This window comes from Pleurodeles waltl, chromosome 7 (genome assembly GCF_031143425.1).
Source record: "Pleurodeles waltl isolate 20211129_DDA chromosome 7, aPleWal1.hap1.20221129, whole genome shotgun sequence".
NCBI lineage: Eukaryota > Metazoa > Chordata > Amphibia > Caudata > Salamandridae > Pleurodeles > Pleurodeles waltl.
In genome coordinates this window covers 1,320,836,450-1,320,860,502 of record NC_090446.1, presented here as the reverse complement: position 1 = coordinate 1,320,860,502, position 24,053 = coordinate 1,320,836,450, and the positions used below count along the sequence as shown (strand labels likewise).

The following is a 24,053-nucleotide window of genomic DNA, read 5'->3' as shown; positions in this document are numbered from 1 at the left end:
CTGGAAAAATACGAGCATCTAAATCGTGAGACCAGGCAACTAGGCCGAAGCCTGCACTAAAGTAATGCTAAGCTAAAACATTTCAAACAAGCAAATCATAGCACACGTTTACGATTATGTCGGATTAGTGCAATTCTAATTCATCACGTTATATAAAGCACGCTTATAAATGTTGGCAACTACTCTGAGGGCACATTTTGTCCCCATACAATCTTTATTAGTTCGGTTAAAGTCATACATGATTATTGCAGCACTACGTTTATGCGTCAAATTAATGTAAAACCTTCATTTCAGCTTCATCACTGTCCTGTGAGATTGCACTGCCTGCGAAATAAAGACAAAAGGTAGTCCAGAAAGGCAAGCAGCCTTAACCACGTCTCCCAAACAACGAAGTCGTGGACAACGAAAGCGTAACAATGCTTTAGTTAACCACGACTTCCTTGTTTGGTGCCTTAACCATGCATGTGCTGAACCACGCACATGCGCGATTAAGGCACAAAAGAAAGGAGGACGACGTGATCAGGTAAGTGGGGCTGGGACTCGGGCTGTTTAAGGGGCAGGGGTGGGGAGGTCGGGGTATTTTTAGTTTTAGGGGTCGGGTGGTTTAGGTTTAAAGGTGGGGGAGGAGGGGAGGGTAGTGTTTAGTTTTAGTGGCAGGAGTGGGGGGGTCGGGGTATTGTTAGTTTTAGTGGTGGGGGTCGGGTGGTTTCGGTTTAGGGGTGGGGAGGGGAGGCAGGGCGGGGCATTTTTAGTTCTTGGGGTGGGGGATCAGGGTGGTTTAGGGGCAGGAGGGGGGTCAGGGCATTTTTAGTTTGAGGGGCTGGGGTGGGGGGTATATTTAGTTTTAGGCGTGGGGTGGGGGGTCCGGGGTATTTTTCCTTTTTGGGGTGGGGGTTGGGGTAGTTTAGATTTTAGGGGTGGGAGTGGGGGGTTGGGGTGGTTTTAGGTTTTAGGGGTGGGGTGGGGTGGGGGGGTTGGGGTGGTTTTAGGTTTTAGGGGCGGGGTGGGAGGTTGGGGTAGTTTAGATTTTAGGGGCAGGTGGGGGGTTTAGGGTTGCAGTAATTTTAGGGGCAAGGCAGGGGTTGGGGAAGTTTTAGGGGCAGGGTTGGGGGTTGGGGTGGTTTTAGGTTTTAGGGGTGGGAGGTCATGGTAATTTTTAGGGTCGGGGTGGAGCCAGGGGGTTGCATGCTGGAACCATGCATGCCGTTCACTAATGCCTTTACCAGGAATGCCTTTACAACGAAAAATCGTTGTTAAGGCATTTGTGGTAAAGGCATTAGTGGTAACAATGCGGTCGTTGTTCAGACCGCGTTGTTCAGGCATGTGTGGTTCCAGCATGCGTTGTTCCGACGTACATTTGTCCAGAAACCATATGGAAAACATGGAGCCTTGTATGTTTTCAGTAGTTGGTCGGTTCGCTCAAGGAGTGCTAGGCACCGAAAAGGCATGACATATGCATGCCTTTCACAAATGAAATAAAGCGAATTTTAAAAGGCAAGCCCGCAAACCAACCAAACTGATGGGCATGACATGGGCATGGTTACAAGGCCATAGAAAGACTACAAAAGGGACAGAGCGCTTTGCGCGCTCGACCCTAAAAATGAAAAAGGATGCATTCCATCTTTGTCCTGTAAAATGTGCTCATGATCTATATTATAGGTTAACAGCTGCATTTTGGGTAGTGTCAACAATTGTGATTTCTCATCATTTTTTAATCTTTTTTCAGGTTATTGCTATCGTGATGGATGTCTTCACGGACCCTGACATCTTCCTCGACCTATATGATGCCACTTCGAGGAGGAAAATCCCTGTATACATTATCCTCAGCCGCCTTCACCTCCCTGCTTTCTTAAGCATGGTGGCTAAGACCAGCGTCAATATCCGGTATACAGAGGTATGTTGAAAGTGACCTTGTGATATCCACATAGCCAACCACGTGTGAGCAGGAAGGGTGATTGATAACATTGTGTATTTAAGGGAGGGTCATGCCTTCAATTTTTTTTGTGGACTACAAATACAACTCAAAGTGGATGATGTTGATGTCATCTTCTCTGGGAGTAGCTCTTGATTCTCAAAGTGTTCATTTCGTTTGGTATCAATGTACAAGTACTAAAACCATGGAGCAGATACGATTTGTTGCAATTAAATCAGCTTACAATGACTTAAACATCACAAGTATTGTGGATCTAAATAACTAATCTCCATATTCTTTATGTAAGAAAAAAAAAACTTTTCCTTTATACATATTGGCTCGTATTATGTAATCTGTAAATTACCAATTGTTCCTGGTGAGTTTAGTAACTAAAAGGAGTATAGATGTTAAAGAAAAAAGTCTCAATTTCTGATGACCTGAGCGAGTCTAGGCATTAGCAAGAGCTGAGGGAGTCTGGTTTTCAGCAAGAGTCAAGTGAGACAGGCATTTACATATAGCAAGTGTCAAGTGAGTCTGGACTTTAGCAGACCCGAGGCAACAGCTTTATCAAGAGCTAAGCGAGTGTGGGATTTATCATGAGAACAATAAGCCGTGGCATTATCAAAAGCAGAGTGAGTCTCAGGTTTGTAAAGACCTGAGTAAGCGTGGAGTTTATCACAAGCCAAGTAAGTCTAGGCATCATTAAGAGCTGAGTTAATCTGGAGTTTAATAAAGAGAAAAGTAAGTCTGTTGGTATCAGGCCCAGGTGCATATGTGCTTTGTTAAGGCCTTATAATACATTTAAACTCTTTTCCTAGACTATCTTACAGTGCAGTTCACTCCTTATCATCCAATGAGGTTCTTGAGAATGGCCAACCACAACTTCCTCATCATCCAACAGACTGGATAAAAGAAAAATGGAGCAAGAACTCTACATGTTCAAGGTTCCTCCCTGTCGCATACTCTTCAACCACACCTGAGACTCCGAAATGACTTTCTCAAATTCAGAAAATTCCTGTAAACTCACCCAATCATTTGTTTAATTCCCACAAGTATACTATATGGCATTTGTGGTCTATTTTTCACATCATCCCCAAAACTCTACTCATGCTTCTAGCTGGTCAGACTGCTCAGGCTGGCTGCTGTAAGATCCAAGAGCATCGCTTAACTCGGCTGGACTGCCAATTACGTCACTCTGGCAACCCCCCACCCCTGGTTAGGTTCTGGCTACAGAACTGGGTTCAGAGCAGGTTGGACTACTATGGCCCATTCAAGACGAGGCCTCCTGCAATGTTGATTTGCATAAAGTGTGTAAGGTATAATTAAAGTTGCATACTTTAAAAACATTTTTACTATTGTAAACCTCACAGAATACGCAAGATGGGCGATAAGGTTCCTTTGAACTTGTCAAACAAGTAGTTTTTAACAACATGATTAAATGGTATTTGGGACAGGGAGAGACAGGTGCGTGGTAGTGGAGTGAAAAATGTCAGTATCAAAAGGCAACTCAGCCGCGGTCTTGCTGACAGCTGGTGGCTGTTCTCAGGAAAAGGAAAGGCGTGGGGTGAGAGCGTGTAAGGAAATGCCTCCTTGGCATGGTTGCCCCCTGACTTTTTGCCTTTGCTGATGCTATGTTTACAATTGAAAGTGTGCTGAGGCCTGCTAACCAGGCCCCAGCACCAGTGTTCTTTCCCTAACCTGTACTTTTGTATCCACAATTGGCAGACCCTGGCATCCAGATAAGTCCCTTGTAACTGGTACTTCTAGTACCAAGGGCCCTGATGCCAAGGAAGGTCTCTAAGGGCTGCAGCATGTCTTATGCCACCCTGGAGACCTCTCACTCAGCACAGACACACTGCTTGCCAGCTTGTGTGTGCTAGTGAGGACAAAACGAGTAAGTCGACATGGCACTCCCCTCAGGGTGCCATGCCAGCCTCTCACTGCCTATGCAGTATAGGTAAGACACCCCTCTAGCAGGCCTTACAGCCCTAAGGCAGGGTGCACTATACCATAGGTGAGGGTACCAGTGCATGAGCATGGTACCCCTACAGTGTCTAAACAAAACCTTAGACATTGTAAGTGCAGGGTAGCCATAAGAGTATATGGTCTGGGAGTCTGTCAAACACGAACTCCACAGCTCCATAATGGCTACACTGAAAACTGGGAAGTTTGGTATCAAACTTCTCAGCACAATAAATGCACACTGATGCCAGTGTACATTTTATTGTAAAATACACCACAGAGGGCACCTTAGAGGTGCCCCCTGAAACTTAACCGACTATCTGTGTAGGCTGACTAGTTTTAGCAGCCTGCCACAAACCGAGACATGTTGCTGGCCCCATGGGGAGAGTGCCTTTGTCACTCTGAGGCCAGTAACAAAGCCTGCACTGGGTGGAGATGCTAACACCTCCCCCAGGCAGGAATTGTCACACCTGGCGGTGAGCCTCAAAGGCTCACCTCCTTTGTGCCAACCCAGCAGGACACTCCAGCTAGTGGAGTTGCCCGCCCCCTCCGGCCAGGCCCCACTTTTGGCGGCAAGGCCGGAGAAGATAATGAGAAAAACAAGGAGGAGTCACTGACCAGTCAGGACAGCCCCTAAGGTGTCCTGAGCTGAAGTGACTCTAACTTTTAGAAATCCTCCATCTTGCAGATGGAGGATTCCCCCAATAGGGTTAGGATTGTGACCCCCTCCCCTTGGGAGGAGGCACAAAGAGGGTGTACCCACCCTCAGGGCTAGTAGCCATTGGCTACTAACCCCCCAGACCTAAACACGCCCTTAAATTTAGTATTTAAGGGCTACCCTGAACCCTAGAAAATTAGATTCCTGCAACTACAAGAAGAAGGACTGCCCAGCCGAAAACCCCTGCAGCAGAAGACCAGAAGACGACAACTGCCTTGGCTCCAGAAACTCACCGGCCTGTCTCCTGCCTTCCAAAGATCCTGCTCCAGCGACGCCTTCCAAAGGGACCAGCGACCTCGACATCCTCTGAGGACTGCCCCTGCTTCGAAAAGACAAGAAACTCCCGAGGACAGCGGACCTGCTCCAAGAAAAGCTGCAACTTTGTTTCCAGCAGCTTTAAAGAACCCTGCAAGCTCCCCGCAAGAAGCGTGAGACTTGCAACACTGCACCCGGCGACCCCGACTCGGCTGGTGGCGATCCAACACCTCAGGAGGGACCCCAGGACTACTCTGATACTGTGAGTACCAAAACCTGTCCCCCCTGAGCCCCCACAGCGCCGCCTGCAGAGGGAATCCCGAGGCTTCCCCTGACCGCGACTCTTTGAACCTAAAGTCCCGACACCTGGGAGAGACCCTGCACCCGCAGCCCCCAGGACCTGAAGGACCGGACTTTCACTGGAGAAGTGACCCCCAGGAGTCCCTCTCCCTTGCCCAAGTGGAGGTTTCCCCGAGGAATCCCCCCCTTGCCTGCCTGCAGCGCTGAAGAGATCCCGAGATCTCTCATAGACTAACATTGCCAACCCGACGCCTGTTTCTACACTGCACCCGGCCGCCCCCGCGCTGCTGAGGGTGAAATTTCTGTGTGGACTTGTGTCCCCCCCGGTGCCCTACAAAACCCCCCTGGTCTGCCCTCCGAAGACGCGGGTACTTACCTGCAAGCAGACCGGAACCGGGGCACCCCCTTCTCTCCATTGAAGCCTATGCGTTTTGGGCACCACTTTGAACTCTGCACCTGACCGGCCCTGAGCTGCTGGTGTGGTGACTTTGGGGTTGCTCTGAACCCCCAACGGTGGGCTACCTTGGACCAAGAACTGAACCCTGTAAGTGTCTTACTTACCTGGTAAAACTAACAAAAACTTACCTCCCCCAGGAACTGTGAAAATTGCACTGTGTCCACTTTTAAAACAGCTATTTGTCAATAACTTGTAAAGTATACATGCAATTTTTATGATTTGAAGTTCCTAAAGTACTTACTTGCAATACCTTTCGAATGAGATATTACATGTAGAATTTGAACCTGTGGTTCTTAAAATAAACTAAGAAAAGATATTTTTCTATAACAAAACCTATTGGCTGGATTTGTCTCTGAGTGTGTGTACCTCATTTATTGTCTATGTGTATGTACAACAAATGCTTAACACTACTCCTTGGATAAGCCTACTGCTCGACCACACTACCACAAAATAGAGCATTAGTATTATCTCTTTTTGCCACTATCTTACCTCTAAGGGGAACCCTTGGACTCTGTGCATGCTATTCCTTACTTTGAAATAGCACATACAGAGCCAACTTCCTACATTGGTGGATCAGCGGTGGGGTACAAGACTTTGCATTTGCTGGACTACTCAGCCAATACCTGATCACACGACAAATTCCAAAATTGTCATTAGAAATTGATTTTTGCAATTTGAAAGTTTTCTAAATTCTTAAAAGTCCTGCTAGGGCCTTGTGTGTTAAGTCCCTGTTTAGCATTGTCTTTTTAGAGTTTAAAAGTTTGTTAAAAGTTTGAATTAGATTCTAGAAACAGTTTTAGATTCTTAAAAAAGTATTCCAACTCTTAGCAGAATAATGTCTGATACAGAGATGCAGGTGGTGGAACTCGACACCACACCTTACCTCCATCTTAAGATGAGGGAGCTAAGGTCTCTCTGTAATATCAAAAAAATAACCATTGGCTCCAGACCTACCAAAATTCAGCTCCAGGAGCTGTTGGCAGAGTTTGAAAAAGCCAACCCCTCTGATGATGACATCACAGAGGAAGAAATTAGTGACTTGGAGGCCAATGTCCCTCCTCCAGTCCTAAATAGGGAGAACAGGACCCCTCAAGTCCTGTCTCCAACTGTGTTAGTCAGAAATAGTGAGTCCCTCACAGGAGGGTCCCACATTTCTGAAATCACTGAGGATGCTCTCAGTGAAGATGACCTCCTGTTAGCCAGGATGGCCAAAAGATTGGCTTTAGAGAGACAGCTCCTAGCCATAGAAAGGGAAAGACAAGAGATGGGCCTAGGACCCATCAATGGTGGCAGCAATATAAATAGGGTCAGAGATTCTCCTGACATGTTAAAAATCCCCAAAGGGATTGTGACAAAATTTGAAGATGGTGATGACATCACCAAGTGGTTCACAGCTTTTGAGAGGGCTTGTGTAACCAGAAAAGTGAACAGATCTCACTGGGGTGCTCTCCTTTGGGAAATGTTCACTGGAAAGTGTAGGGATAGACTCCTCACACTCTCTGGAAAAGATGCAGAATCTTATGACCTCATGAAGGGTACCCTGATTGAGGGCTTTGGATTCTCCACTGAGGAGTACAGGATTAGGTTCAGGGGGGCTCAAAAATCCTCGAGCCAGACCTGGGTTGACTTTGTTGACTACTCAGTGAAAACACTAGATGGTTGGATTCAAGGCAGTGGTGTAAGTAATTATGATGGGCTGTACAATTTATTTGTGAAAGAACACCTGTTAAGTAATTGTTTCAATGATAAACTGCATCAGCATCTGGTAGACCTAGGACCAATTTCTCCCCAAGAATTGGGAAAGAAGGCGGACCATTGGGTCAAGACAAGGGTGTCCAAGACTTCAACAGGGGGTGACCAAAAGAAAGGGGTCACAAAGACTCCCCAGGGGAAGAGTGATGAGACAACCAAAACTAAAAATAGTAAAGAGTCTTCTACAGGCCCCCAAAAACCTGCACAGGAGGGTGGGCCCAGAGCCTCTTCACAAAACAATGGGTACAAGGGTAAAAACTTTGATCCCAAAAAGGCCTGGTGTCATAGCTGTAAACAGCATGGACACCAAACTGGAGACAAGGCCTGTCCCAAGAAAGGTTCCACTCCAAACTCCCATCCAGGTAACACTGGTATGGCTAGTCTCCAAGTGGGATCAACAGTGTGCCCAGAGCAAATCAGGGTCCACACTGAAGCTACTCTAGTTTCTGAGGGTGGGGTGGATTTAGCCACACTAGCTGTCTGGCCGCCTAACATGCAAAAATACAGACAGCAACTCTCAATTAATGGGACTAGAATAGAGGGCCTGAGGGATACAGGTGCCAGTGTCACCATGGTGACAGAGAAACTGGTTTCCCCTGGCCAATACCTGACTGGAAAAACTTACACAGTCACCAACGCTGACAATCAGAGAAAAGTACATCCCATGGCAATGGTTACTTTAGAATGGGGAGGGGTCAATGGCCTGAAACAGGTGGTGGTCTCCTCAAATATCCCAGTGGACTGTCTGCTTGGAAATGACCTGGAGTCCTCAGCATGGGCTGAGGTAGAACTAAAAACCCATGCAGCAATGCTGGGTATCCCTGAACTGGTGTGTGTGAAAACAAGAGCACAGTGCAAGGCACAGGGTGAACAAGTAGAGCTGGAGTCTGGAAGAATGGCCCAGCCTACCAAGAGGAAAGGAAAGTCAGTTGGGAAACCAACTGCAACACAGCAAAAGAAAGGGAACCTCTCTTCTCAGGAAGAAGTTCTGCCCTCTGAGGGAACTGAGCCTTTGGAGCTTGAACCTTATCAGGTTGAGCTCTTAGGCCCAGGGGGACCCTCAAGGGAGGAGCTGTGTAAGGGACAAGAAACCTGTCCCTCTCTTGAAGGCCTTAGGCAGCAAGCTGCTGAAGAGTCCAAAGGCAAGAAAAATGGAACGCATAGGGTCTATTGGGAAGATGGACTCCTGTACACTGAGGCCAGAGACCCCAAACCTGGTGCCACTAGGAGAGTGGTAGTGCCTCAGCTGTTCAGGAAGTTCATCCTAACATTGGCCCATGACATTCCCCTTGCTGGACATTTGGGACAAACCAAGACGTGGGAGAGGTTAGTCAACCACTTCTACTGGCCCAATATGTCCAACATGGTTAAGGAGTTTTGCCTCTCCTGCCCCACCTGTCAAGCCAGTGGTAAGACAGGTGGGCATCCAAAGGCCCCCCTCATTCCACTTCCAGTGGTGGGGGTGCCCTTTGAAAGAGTGGGTGTGGACATAGTTGGTCCACTAGAACCTCCCACAGCCTCAGGAAATATGTATATCCTGGTAGTAGTGGATCATGCTACCAGGTATCCTGAAGCTATTCCCCTTAGGTCGACTACTGCCCCTGCAGTAGCCAAGGCCCTCATTGGTATCTTTACCAGAGTGGGTTTCCCTAAGGAGGTGGTGTCTGACAGAGGTACCAACTTCATGTCAGCATACCTAAAGCACATGTGGAATGAGTGGGGAGTGACTTATAAATTCACTACACCATACCATCCACAAACTAATGGCTTGGTTGAGAGATTCAACAAGACATTAAAAGGCATGATCATGGGGCTCCCAGAAAAACTCAAAAGGAGATGGGATGTCCTCTTGCCATGTCTACTTTTCGCTTACAGAGAGGTGCCACAGAAGGGAGTGGGATTCTCACCCTTTGAACTTCTGTTTGGTCATCCTGTAAGGGGACCACTTGCCCTTGTTAAAGAAGGCTGGGAGAGACCTCTCCATGAGCCTAAACAGGACATAGTGGACTATGTACTTGGCCTTCGCTCTAGAATGGCAGAGTACATGGAAAAGGCAACCAAAAACCTTGAGGCCAGCCAACAGCTCCAGAAGTTTTGGTATGACCAAAAGGCTGCACTGGTTGAGTTCCAACCAGGGCAGAAAGTCTGGGTTCTGGAGCCTGTGGCTCCCAGGGCACTCCAGGACAAATGGAGTGGCCCTTACCCAGTACTAGAAAGGAAGAGTCAGGTCACCTACCTGGTGGACCTGGGCACAAGCAGGAGCCCCAAGAGGGTGATCCATGTGAACCGCCTTAAGCTCTTCCATGACAGGGCTGATGTGAATCTGTTGATGGTAACAGATGAGGATCAGGAGGCAGAGAGTGAACCTCTCCCTGATCTTCTGTCATCAGACCCAAAAGATGGCACAGTAGATGGAGTGATCTACTCAGACACCCTCTCTGGCCAACAGCAAGCTGATTGTAGGAGAGTCCTACAACAGTTTCCTGAACTCTTCTCCTTAACCCCTGGTCAGACACCCCTGTGCACCCATGATGTGGACACAGGAGACAGCATGCCTGTCAAGAACAAAATCTTTAGACAATCTGACCATGTTAAAGAAAGCATCAAGGTGGAAGTCCACAAGATGCTGGAATTGGGAGTAATTGAGCGCTCTGACAGCCCCTGGGCTAGCCCAGTGGTCTTAGTCCCCAAACCTCACACCAAAGATGGAAAGAAAGAGATGAGGTTTTGTGTGGACTACAGAGGGCTCAACTCTGTCACCAAGACAGATGCCCATCCAATTCCAAGGGCTGATGAGCTCATTGATAAATTAGGTGCTGCCAAATTCCTAAGTACCTTTGACTTGACAGCAGGGTACTGGCAAATAAAAATGGCACCTGGAGCAAAAGAAAAGACAGCATTCTCCACACCTGATGGGCATTATCAGTTTACTGTTATGCCCTTTGGTTTAAAGAATGCCCCTGCCACCTTCCAAAGGTTGGTGAATCAAGTCCTTGCTGGTTTGGAGTCCTTTAGCACAGCTTATCTTGATGATATTGCTGTCTTTAGCTCCACCTGGCAGGATCACCTGGTCCACCTGAAGAAGGTTTTGAAGGCTCTGCAATCTGCAGGCCTCTCTATCAAGGCATCCAAATGCCAGATAGGGCAGGGAACTGTGGTTTACTTGGGACACCTTGTAGGTGGAGGCCAAGTTCAGCCACTCCAACCCAAGATCCAGACTATTCTGGACTGGGTAGCTCCAAAAACCCAGACTCAAGTCAGGGCATTCCTTGGCTTGACTGGGTATTACAGGAGGTTTGTGAAGGGATATGGATCCATTGTGACAGTCCTCACTGAACTCACCTCCAAGAAAATGCCCAAGAAAGTGAACTGGACTGTGGAATGCCAACAGGCCTTTGACACCCTGAAACAAGCAATGTGCTCAGCACCAGTTCTAAAAGCTCCAGATTATTCTAAGCAGTTCATTGTGCAGACTGATGCCTCTGAACATGGGATAGGGGCAGTTTTGTCCCAAACAAATGATGATGGCCTTGACCAGCCTGTTGCTTTCATTAGCAGGAGGTTACTCCCCAGGGAGCAGCGTTGGAGTGCCATTGAGAGGGAGGCCTTTGCTGTGGTTTGGTCCCTGAAGAAGCTGAGACCATACCTCTTTGGGACTCACTTCCTAGTTCAAACTGACCACAGACCTCTCAAATGGCTGATGCAAATGAAAGGTGAAAATCCTAAACTGTTGAGGTGGTCCATCTCCCTACAGGGAATGGACTTTATAGTGGAACACAGACCTGGGACTGCCCATGCCAATGCAGATGGCCTTTCCAGGTTCTTCCACTTAGAAAATGAAGACTCTCTTGGGAAAGGTTAGTCTCATCCTCTTTCGTTTGGGGGGGGGTTGTGTAAGGAAATGCCTCCTTGGCATGGTTGCCCCCTGACTTTTTGCCTTTGCTGATGCTATGTTTACAATTGAAAGTGTGCTGAGGCCTGCTAACCAGGCCCCAGCACCAGTGTTCTTTCCCTAACCTGTACTTTTGTATCCACAATTGGCAGACCCTGGCATCCAGATAAGTCCCTTGTAACTGGTACTTCTAGTACCAAGGGCCCTGATGCCAAGGAAGGTCTCTAAGGGCTGCAGCATGTCTTATGCCACCCTGGAGACCTCTCACTCAGCACAGACACACTGCTTGCCAGCTTGTGTGTGCTAGTGAGGACAAAACGAGTAAGTCGACATGGCACTCCCCTCAGGGTGCCATGCCAGCCTCTCACTGCCTATGCAGTATAGGTAAGACACCCCTCTAGCAGGCCTTACAGCCCTAAGGCAGGGTGCACTATACCATAGGTGAGGGTACCAGTGCATGAGCATGGTACCCCTACAGTGTCTAAACAAAACCTTAGACATTGTAAGTGCAGGGTAGCCATAAGAGTATATGGTCTGGGAGTCTGTCAAACACGAACTCCACAGCTCCATAATGGCTACACTGAAAACTGGGAAGTTTGGTATCAAACTTCTCAGCACAATAAATGCACACTGATGCCAGTGTACATTTTATTGTAAAATACACCACAGAGGGCACCTTAGAGGTGCCCCCTGAAACTTAACCGACTATCTGTGTAGGCTGACTAGTTTTAGCAGCCTGCCACAAACCGAGACATGTTGCTGGCCCCATGGGGAGAGTGCCTTTGTCACTCTGAGGCCAGTAACAAAGCCTGCACTGGGTGGAGATGCTAACACCTCCCCCAGGCAGGAATTGTCACACCTGGCGGTGAGCCTCAAAGGCTCACCTCCTTTGTGCCAACCCAGCAGGACACTCCAGCTAGTGGAGTTGCCCGCCCCCTCCGGCCAGGCCCCACTTTTGGCGGCAAGGCCGGAGAAGATAATGAGAAAAACAAGGAGGAGTCACTGACCAGTCAGGACAGCCCCTAAGGTGTCCTGAGCTGAAGTGACTCTAACTTTTAGAAATCCTCCATCTTGCAGATGGAGGATTCCCCCAATAGGGTTAGGATTGTGACCCCCTCCCCTTGGGAGGAGGCACAAAGAGGGTGTACCCACCCTCAGGGCTAGTAGCCATTGGCTACTAACCTCCCAGACCTAAACACGCCCTTAAATTTAGTATTTAAGGGCTACCCTGAACCCTAGAAAATTAGATTCCTGCAACTACAAGAAGAAGGACTGCCCAGCCGAAAACCCCTGCAGCGGAAGACCAGAAGACGACAACTGCCTTGGCTCCAGAAACTCACCGGCCTGTCTCCTGCCTTCCAAAGATCCTGCTCCAGCGACGCCTTCCAAAGGGACCAGCGACCTCGACATCCTCTGAGGACTGCCCCTGCTTCGGAAAGACAAGAAACTCCCGAGGACAGCGGACCTGCTCCAAGAAAAGCTGCAACTTTGTTTCCAGCAGCTTTAAAGAACCCTGCAAGCTCCCCGCAAGAAGCGTGAGACTTGCAACACTGCACCCGGCGACCCCGACTCGGCTGGTGTCGATCCAACACCTCAGGAGGGACCCCAGGACTACTCTGATACTGTGAGTACCAAAACCTGTCCCCCCTGAGCCCCCACAGCGCCGCCTGCAGAGGGAATCCCGAGGCTTCCCCTGACCGCGACTCTTTGAACCTAAAGTCCCGACACCTGGGAGAGACCCTGCACCCGCAGCCCCCAGGACCTGAAGGACCGGACTTTCACTGGAGAAGTGACCCCCAGGAGTCCCTCTCCCTTGCCCAAGTGGAGGTTTCCCCGAGGAATCCCCCCCTTGCCTGCCTGCAGCGCTGAAGAGATCCCGAGATCTCTCATAGACTAACATTGCGAACCCGACGCCTGTTTCTACACTGCACCCGGCCGCCCCCGCGCTGCTGAGGGTGAAATTTCTGTGTGGACTTGTGTCCCCCCCGGTGCCCTACAAAACCCCCCTGGTCTGCCCTCCGAAGACGCGGGTACTTACCTGCAAGCAGACCGGAACCGGGGCACCCCCTTCTCTCCATTGAAGCCTATGCGTTTTGGGCACCACTTTGAACTCTGCACCTGACCGGCCCTGAGCTGCTGGTGTGGTGACTTTGGGGTTGCTCTGAACCCCCAACGGTGGGCTACCTTGGACCAAGAACTGAACCCTGTAAGTGTCTTACTTACCTGGTAAAACTAACAAAAACTTACCTCCCCCAGGAACTGTGAAAATTGCACTGTGTCCACTTTTAAAACAGCTATTTGTCAATAACTTGTAAAGTATACATGCAATTTTTATGATTTGAAGTTCCTAAAGTACTTACTTGCAATACCTTTCGAATGAGATATTACATGTAGAATTTGAACCTGTGGTTCTTAAAATAAACTAAGAAAAGATATTTTTCTATAACAAAACCTATTGGCTGGATTTGTCTCTGAGTGTGTGTACCTCATTTATTGTCTATGTGTATGTACAACAAATGCTTAACACTACTCCTTGGATAAGCCTACTGCTCGACCACACTACCACAAAATAGAGCATTAGTATTATCTCTTTTTGCCACTATCTTACCTCTAAGGGGAACCCTTGGACTCTGTGCATGCTATTCCTTACTTTGAAATAGCACATACAGAGCCAACTTCCTACAGAGCGTGCAGGCGTGACAGCTCTGTTAAAGGCAGGTGAGATGGGGCTAATGGTTCTGATCAGTACTCAACTTGCCTGCCTCTCCTGAACATAGTATTAGGAGCTCAAATTAATTATATGATTAATCTTTGAGAAGCCAAGTCATGGTGAGTGAGGCGCTTGCACAAAGCTGGCATGTCATTCCGTAGAGTAGGTGTAAGGTGTAGAATGTAAGGTGCCTTCCAGTGCTTAATTTGTAGGAAGAAAACAAAGCAGTGGCAAAGACGTTTCTTAGAAGCCGAGAGGGGTTCCCGACTGGTAAGCAGGGCCGACACAGGATCCAAAAACAGCCTCAGCAAAATGCTTAAACTAGCTCCTACTCCCTTTGTGTCTCGTTCTTTCGTTTCTCTTTCTTGCCATCTCATTCTCTCTGTCTCTGCATTTGTATCCTGTCATAACCTCACAGGGCTAAAAACGGAGGAAAATGCAAACCTCCAGTGGTTGCAGTCCCTGGAGAAATGCCAAATGGAATAGATGGAAAATCCGGTCCTGAGAGCAAGGCTGCTTCTCTCGTTACCACTGAACGCATTTTCATCCACTAGCCTGCACTTCATCTCACTCTTGCAGGTCTTTTTCATACCTGCTTTCTTCATAAGTCACTGTGTTCCTCTTCATCCTGTCTCTTAAACATAAAAATTGCACACTTGCATATTTCCTTTGGAAATGTTGACGATTTTATCTACTGTGTTACAAAAGCAGGACTATCAACCTTTATTGATACGTTTGCTCAATCATAGCAACGTTTTAGGTTTGTGACTTGAAAGGCTACCAAATGGTTCTGAAGTTTTAATAGAGTGGAATAGTGAAGCCGTGCATTCTTCACCGAATAAGACCTTATCATGTCTTAGCCACGCTCTTTGCGCCTCTTACAAGAGCAGTTGTGGGAATCTGAATAGAAAGTTTCTTCAAGCATTATAGCTGAAAAACACATTAAATATGCTCGCTGGGTATCTCGTAAAATGGACACTGAGGGCCTGATTACGACCTTGGCGGATGGTGTACTCCGTCACAAACGTGACGGATATCACGTCCGCCGCTTTATAAGTTTCATTATATCCTATAGAACTTGTAAAACAGCAGCCGTCATGTTTGTGGTGGAGTATCCCATCCGCTAAGGTCGTAATCAAGCTCTATGGCCCTCATTCCTACTTTGGCAGGCGGCGGTCGCCGGCCGCCAAGCGGGAACCGCCAGAAGACCGTACCGCGGTCAAAAGACCGCGGCGGTCATTCTGACTTTCCCGCTGGGCTGGCGGGCGACTGCCAAAAGGCCGCCCGCCTGCCCAGCGGGAAAGCACCAGCAACGAGGAAGCCGGCTCCGAATGGAGCCGGCGGAGTTGCTGGTGTGCGACGGGTGCAGTTGCACCTGTCGCGATTTTCAGTGTCTGCCAAGCTGACACTGAAAATCAATGTGGGGCCCTGTCAGGGGGCCCCTGCAGTGCCCATGCCAGTGGCATGGGCACTGCAGGGGCCCCCAGGGGCCCCACGACACCCATTCCCGCCAGCCTGGTTCTGGCGGTGAAAACCGCCAGAACCAGGCTGGCGGGAAGGGGGTCGGACTCCCCATGGCGGCGCTGCTTACAGCGCCGCCGTGGAGGATTCACAGGGGCAGCGGGAAACCGGCGGGAAACCGCCGGCTTCCCTTTTCTGACTGCAGCTTTACCGCTGCGGTCAGAATAGCCCCAGAAGCACCGCCAGCCTGTTGGCGTGCTTCCTCCGTCCCCTACCCTGGCGGTCTCGGACCGCCAGGGTAGGAATGACCCCCTATATCTCTTATGATGGTTTCTTAGAAGAGATTCCATATGTATAATCCATATTGGCGAATTCATACAGGTCTCCCAATTTACTTCACATTTTATTTTATACAATCACCAGTTAAGGAATGCTTCTTTCAAACCCAGCAATTATAACTAATCACTAAGGGGGTCATTCTGACCCTGGCGGTCATGGACCGCCAGGGCCAACGACCGCGGGAGCACCGCCAACAGGCTGGCGGTGCTCCCATGGGCATTCTGACGGCGGTGGTACAGCCGTGGTCAGAAACGGAAAACCGGCGGTGTCCTGCCGGTTTCCCGCTGCCCTGGGGAATCCTCCATGGCGGCGCTGATGGGGATTCCGACCCCCTTACCGCCAGCCAAAACCGCCAGAAGCTGGCTGGCGGTAACGGGTGTCGTGGGGCCCCCTACCAGGGCCCCACTAAGATTTTTAGTGTCTGCATAGCAGACACTGAAAATCGCGACGGGTGCAACTGCACCCGTCGCACCCTTCCCACTCTGCCGGCTCCATTCGGAGCCGGCTTCCTCGTGGGAAGGGGTTTCCCGCTGGGCGGGCGGGCGGCCTTCTGGCGGTCACCCGCCCGCCCAGCGGGAAACTCAGAATAACCACGGCGGTCTTTTGACCGCGCAGCGGTATTCTGGCGGTTTCCGTTTGGCTGGCGGCACCCGCCGCCAGCCAAACTCAGAATGACCCCCTAAATGCGGTAATTGCCTCCACATTTGTAAAGCACTTCAAACCTGGAATGGGCATTCAGTCGCTGTAAGAGTGCATCTGCCATTGCTCAGAAAATATATTTTTAGAGCTTCCTTCATAGGGAATGATGACCCATTGCATATTCCACAGGAGCTTCAAAATAGATGTGTTCAATGAGCAAACTGTTCCTCAGGGCACATACCTAGGCAGGAAAGAAACACCCCCTCCCCCAAACCATTTTCATCTTAGATGGGACAGAAAAGTATTGCTGCTTGCCCTTAGTTGGCTCAGAGGGTGGTAAATCTGTAGTCTGCTGGTAGGGTAATTGGGAGCACTATCATATACTGATATATGGGTAATAGCACTATAAACTGAGGGTCAATTGTCACTATGTCAACCCTGTTCAGCCATTGGCTTACTTGAAATAGTTAGTGTATCCTTCTGCTTCATGTGGACTGCTTGCACTCCAAAGCACTAAAACTATTTTACAGGTAAAAAGTGCACTCAACATTACACTTTTTGTCACATTCAATTTTTCTTCTTATATAAGTTTTGTGTAAAGAAAGAAATATTGTTTTACTGCAGCAGTTACTTCCAGTGCCACCACCACGGCCACCAATACCACCACCACCGCTCATACTACACCCTACCGTCATCAATACCACCACCAGTACCTCCAAATATCAATACCAATACCATCACCACTGCCTCCACTACTACCAGCACCAAAAATACCACCTTTACTCACATCATCAATAACACCACTACCACCATCAATACCCCATTATAACTAGTCCCACCCCCATCAATGCCAACAATAATACCATGAATACTAACAACAGTAACATCACTGCCATCAATGCTACAAACACCAATAGCACCACCAATATCACCATCCTTAAAATGACCCTGACCTACTCCTTCACAGGTCTCAGCTTCACTTTAAGATTCCTCACCAGTAACTTGGCATCCAACCCAGCACGAAGTGAATGGAAAGCAGCAGGCATGAACTCCATACCACTGAAAAATTGGATATGACTTTGACCTCAGACTAATTAGTTATCTAGGGACCAGTTATCCCTGATGCAGTTTATGCTCTCTTTTAACAACATGTGAAGGCTTTTCAAGTTACTGGTATATCTTTTGAGATGCTGGAATCACATGCCTCCAGACGCCTGAAAAGTACATCTGCATGATGGCTCTAGTGGGGATTTCAGTAGAAGGAACTTAGAGACCTTTTTAGAGTCCTAATTGTCTTGAGGAGGCGTTCAAATAAGAATAGTCCTAAGTGTACTGACCTTTAAGAGGCATCCAACCCTTGAAAGAGATAAAGGATGAATTTGATCTTTGTTTGAATAAGAGGGAAAATAGTTCAGACTCTCCATAAATTATAAATTAATGTGTCTGTGCTTGGCATTTAACGTATGGCAAAATTGAATTGTATTTTGCCATGAGAACAATCAGAAGACTTATTGAGTATTTTATATGTTGGTGTAAATATAATTATAGACATTTGTGTTTATATCTTACTCTATCATAATGATAAAACATTTCTACACTAAGGACACAGTACATTTGCCCTGTGATATGTTATGTAAAGGTATTTGTTAGACTTTTCATCCTTGGCGTGGTCTCCCTTAACTTTTTGCCTCTGTTCCCCAGGTTGTTGATGTGTGCTGGACTCTGATTTTATTGTGTTTGTTACTCTGGGCACTTTACCACTGCTAACCAGTGCTAAAGTGCAAGTGCTCCTGTTTAAAATGTGTACGTAATTGGTTCTCCATGATTGGCATATTTGTTTTACTGTTAAGTCCCTAGTAAAGTGCACTAGAGGTGCCCAGGGCCTGTAAATCAAATACTACTAGTGGGCCTGCAGCACTGGTTGTGCCACCCACATAAGTAGCTCTGTAATCATGTCTCAGACCTGCCACTGCAGTGTCTGTGTGGGTATTTTTACACTGTAAATTCGACTTGGCAAGTGTACCCACTTGCCAGGCCTAAACCTTCCCTTTTCTTACATGTAAGGCACCCCTAAGGTAGGCCCTAGGTAGCCCCAAGGGCCGGGTGCAGTGTATGGATAAGGTAGGACATATAGTAATGTGGTTTATATGTCCTGACAGTGAAATACTGCTAAATTCGTTTTTCACTGTTGCAAGGACTGTCTCTCTCATAGGATAATATGGGGGCTACCTTTAAATATGATTAAAGCGTAGATTCCCCTAGAGAGTAGATGGACATGTGGAGTTTGGGGTCCCTGAACTCACAATTTAAAAATACATCTTTTAGTAAAGTTGATTTTAAGATTGTGCGTTTGAAAATGCCACTTTTAGAAAGTGAGCATTTTCTTGCTTAAACCATTCTGTGACTCTGCCTTGTTTGTGGATTCCCTGTCTGGGTCAGTTTGGCAGTTGGGTTGTTTTTCACCTCACACCAGACAGTGACACAAAGGGAGCTGGGGTGTAACCTGCATTTCCTGATTAGCCATCTCTGCTAGGAGGGAGGGGTGGAGTGGTCACTCTCATCTGAAAGGACTGTGCCTGCCTCTAACAATGCCGGCTCCAACCCCCTGGTGTGTGTCTGAGGCCTTGCCTGGGCAAGGCAGGATTTCACAAGTAGGTGTGAGTCCCCTTTGAAGAAAGGTGACTTCAAAGACTAAAATGGGTATAAGAAGGGCACCCAAATCTACAGACTTCAGAAACACTTCTGGAACCAAGAGGAACCTCTGCCTGGAGAAGAGCTGTTAGCTGAGGAAGGAGTGCTGCCCTGCCTGTGACTGTGCTTTGTGGAGCTTTCCTGCAGTGCTGCTTCTGCCAGAGTAAGAGGGCAAAGACTGGACTTTGTGTGCCTTCCATCTTGAGAAGAAATCTCCAAGGGCTTGATCTAGAGCTTGCCTCCTGTTGTTTGAAGTCTCAGGGACAGCAAAGACTTCTCTCTGCCAGCACCTGGAGTCTCTGGAGAGACAACAACAAAAATAATGGGGATGAGGAGGATTAAAGGTCCAGTGTATACCCTCCAATACATGTGACTTATAAAGTAATACACTGTTCCTAAGAGGTCAGGGTGAGATAAGGAAAGTACTCTAGGATCCTAATAAATAGGAGCAAGAGTCCTCACACACCCAAATGGGTGTCATGCTTCATCATCGGACAAGCTCCTCGTCAGACCGGCGCTGCAATGTCTGACGGGCACCACCCATAGGGGGGGCTCTTTGCCGGAGATCTTTTTTCGATGATGCCTCACTGTCCCGCAAATGAGTAGGGAGGAAGAAAAGGGGAGAGTTCAAAAAGATGAAAAAATAGAAATAAAATTGGCTCAGGACCGTTGATAAATGCTGATTTTATTCTATTTGTGTAGGGTGAAGGCCAAGGTTAAAATAACAGAGAAAGTGAGGTAGAGGTAATGCTCAACCACTTTCAACCTATGTGTCTAATGGTAGGAGGGTCAGGACACTGCGAGACCCTACCTCAAAATAGGGTCGACATGTTTTGCGTCCGGTGGTCCAGGATGGATCCAGTGACGCTTCTTCAGGACCTAGTGTAAAAGAACTTCTCCAATTTTAAAGCTAAGTTTAGCTGTTATGTAGTGTTGCTAATAGTCAAAAGAAGTAATCGTCAGTCACTTACACAAGTCTATTGTGACCAAGTGTATAGTTCCTAATCGTCACCCTGAAAAAATATCAAATATCAAACATAAGTTATATCCCAAGAAATGTTCTTGAGGCAAACGAAGCAGAATGAACAACAAACTGTGTGGCACACGGTGATAGTGTATGTGATCGCACAGCCATGCTTAAGTATACAAAAATTATGCTTACCCTCCCAGATTGAGTAGGGGCTTCATGGGATCACGCGGGCCATAAGCCAGATCAGCACAACATACTCTTTGTCATGTCAGAAATAAAAAGTGAGGGAACAGTTATAAACATTGTAAGATATGTCATGCCCTTCACCCACTGGAGAAAAGAAAAAACACAAGATATTTATGAGTATCAAAAATCAAATCAGAAGGGAGTACCCTCTACAGAAAGACATATTGTTCATTTGGTGGTAATGCGAGGAACATTTATTAATGGTGGTTATACTTCAAATGCACGGGTTTTCAGTGGAGTTGAACCAGTGACTAAATGTCCATAAGTGGTGTTCCTCCCTAATCGTGGAACAGACAATTAGTAGATCCACAGTACAGTTAGACTAGTAGTCGTGTATGCCTATTTGCTGCCGGTTCGTTGAAAAACATAAAGAACGGAAGCTCGACAATTTTTTTTTTAATACGGGCAAAGGGAGCCAACTACCACACACATGCCAGAATAACATTCAGACAGCTCGTAAACGAGCACTTACTTGTTTATGGATCTGGTGGAGGGCGGCTCGACCTACCCCATGGACGCGCTCCCGGATGTGAGCTGGAAGCGCGAGCCCAGGGTTTAAAAATACGTCATCCAGCGCGTGCGATCGGTGATCGCTGTCTGAGTTGCTAAGGGACGCGAGTGTGTCCCGGAAGTGACGTACAAAAGAATAGCTGACGGACTCATAGAGAGCCCGGCCCTAATATGGCGGCCATCTTAAAGTGGACAAATAGAAATTATCTATTTGTCACAACAGACGACCGAAAACGGTTTCAACAAATAACCAGGATGGCTTCAATGCGCCTAATTGGTTCCTTTATACAAATACCAAAGAAAGAGGTATAGTCCCATTTCATTGATTAAGGTCAATTTCTCGAGATGATTGGTGATTATATGATGCAGTAGAGACATTGTTATTTGAAAGAACTTGTAGAGATGGTTACAATGTGCCTCATTCGATTCTTTTACATTAGACACCAAGAGGAGGGTAGTGTTCCCAATTCATAGTCTGTCACCAGTGGTTAACCAGTGTTTCTTATACTGGTTAATAATTACTTAATGTCAAAATACAGACTAATTAGTACAAAATGTACTTGCCTAATCAAAAAGGCACTATGCCTATCATGTGTTTCAAGAGGAGAGACTCATCCAAGGGATATCATCATTCAGCCCCCTCTGATGGGTCCCAAGTCTAAAGACCCAGCGCTGCTCTAGTTCAAAGAGGGGCCTGGTCTCCTTATGAGCACATGTCTGTAATACAACCCACCACATATCATCAGGGCTGTGTTGTGTTTCAATATAATGAATGCTAAGTTTGGTAGTAGCTCGTCTGCAGCGGATGTTACTGCGGTGTTCATTAATTCTGAGTTTAACCGCTCTTGTGGTCATCCCAACATATTGTAAATTACATGGGCAAGTTATTAAATATACACAATATTTAGTGTTGCAATTGGTGTGCTTAAGTAAACGCCAGTTGCCAATGGGTGCTAAATCCAATGAATCTAGTTGTTTCGTGAGTGAGCATACATTGCAGCTACCACAGGGGTAGTGGCCAGTCACCGGTGGTAGTCCCCAGAGGGTCCCTTGTTTGTTGGACGGGGCCCTGCCAGATGACCAGGATATCGTCAATGTAACGGCGCCATAATTTTATATTGTCAAAAAAAGGGTTCGACTCAGGCAGTATGAATTGTTTCTCAAAATCATACATATAGAGGCACGCTAAGCTGGGAGCAAAAGTACTACCCATCGAAGTACCTCGAATCTGGTGGAATAGCAGGTCTTCAAACTGAAAGAAATTTTCTGTCATAGCCAAATTGGCACAGTGCATAATAAAGTGCACGGGGGTAGCCGAATCAAGTGAGGCTGAGAGCAGAGCTGCCTCTACTACTCCCAGGGTGGCTTGTTGAGGAATATTGGTGTATAGGGATTCGACATCCAAGGTAATTAAAGCTTGGACGTCACCTGTAGCATTGATGGACTCTATAAGGTTTAAGACATCTCTCGTGTCTTTTAAATATGTAGTTGATTGCTGCACAAGAGGTTGTAAAAAATGATCACAGAATGCAGATAGGGGTTCCAGGATAGAGCCAATTCCTGACACTATCGGGCGACCTGGTGGAGGTATCTTCCCTTTGTGAATCTTAGGGAGGCAATAAAAGTAAGGTATTCTTGGATTTGTAGTGTCTAGAAATTCTGCTTCTTTCTGTGAAATCCATGCATTATAAGAAGCCTCACTAATCATTCCTCGAATCTCGATTTGGATTCTGGTTGTCGGATCACTCGTAATTTGTGCATAGTAGGTAGAGTCACTAAGAAGACGAAGGCATTCTTGTCTGTAGTCTGTTGAGTTCAATATGACTATGGTACCACCTTTGTCTGCTGGTTTACAGCACCTAGGAGACCCTGTAAATATAGCCACAGCTCCTCATCAGACGGGTGGAGTACTGATGAAGATGGACCACAACCGTTTTTCAATTTTCCTCAATACCACCCTGGACAACCGTTGGGGTGGCAACAACCCTTCCCCTTTTACCAACCCCGCCATATGCTACCGTACATGCCTTTTTTAGGCAACGGCAGGGGAAGAGGCAGAAGGCGAGGAAGAGGCAGAAGAGTTCACTGGGCACAGGAGGAACCTCAGATGGTCACACGGAGCCAGGGCAGAGTCCTACAACCAAAGACTTAGTTGTAAACTTGTCTGCGAGACCTCTCTCCCCTGAGGAAACCTTGGTTCTTAATAAGGGTTTGGGGTTTGTACCTACCCCGAGGGAGGACTTCTTTCGCCTTCAATGTGAGCTTGCACAATTTTTTAGGAAGATTCGATTACAGGCCTTTTTCCAAGATAAAATCACAGACAACACACCTGTTGATTCAGGCCTTAAGAAACCATCGAAATTTATGCCACCTTCATCTGCCATGCCATGTGAGATCCTGGCATTTGAGAAGGCCGTAAACACTGATTTAAGTAAATTACGACCCAAACAGAGCTTCAATAATATACCTAGAAATGAGAATGAGGCTCTTAGAAGGTTGGCAACCGACGATAGCATCATCATTAAACCAGCAGACAAAGGTGGTGCCATAGTCATATTGAACTCAACAGACTACAGACAAGTATGCCTTCGTCTTCTTAGTGACTCTACCTACTATGCACAAATTACGAGTGATCCGACAACCAGAATCCAAATCGAGATTCGAGGAATGATTAGTGAGGCTTCTTATAATATATGGATTTCACAGAAAGAAGCAGAATTTCTAGACACTACAAATCCAAGAATACCTTACTTTTATTGCCTCCCTAAGATTCACAAAGGGAAGATACCTCCACCAGGTCGCCCGATAGTGTCAGGAATTGGCTCTATCCTGGAACCCCTATCTGCATTCTGTGATCATTTTTTACAAACTCTTGTGCAGCAATCAACTACATATTTAAAAGACACGAGAGATGTCTTAAACCTTATAGAGTCCATCAATGCTACAGGTGACGTCCAAGCTTTAATTACCTTGGATGTCGAATCCCTATACACCAATATTCCTCAACAAGCCACCCTGGGAGTAGTAGAGGCAGCTCTGCTCTCAGCCTCACTTGATTCGGCTACCCCGTGCACTTTATTATGCACTGTGCCAATTTGGCTATGACAGAAAATTTCTTTCAGTTTGAAGACCTGCTATTCCACCAGATTCGAGGTACTTCGATGGGTAGTACTTTTGCTCCCAGCTTAGCGTGCCTCTATATGTATGATTTTGAGAAACAATTCATACTGCCTGAGTCG

General features: G+C 47.3%; 1 protein-coding gene across 2 annotated transcripts in view; it reads left to right on the top strand.

Moving 5' to 3' along the window:
- FAM83E (family with sequence similarity 83 member E) overlaps positions 1-24,053 on the top strand; it is a 379,140-nt gene that overhangs the window by 152,097 nt on the left and 202,990 nt on the right. For both annotated transcript variants that reach the window (XM_069200658.1, XM_069200657.1), the window contains exon 3: positions 1,727-1,894. In XM_069200658.1, the coding sequence (XP_069056759.1) occupies positions 1,727-1,894 (168 nt within the window). The remainder of the gene's footprint in view (positions 1-1,726; positions 1,895-24,053) is intronic.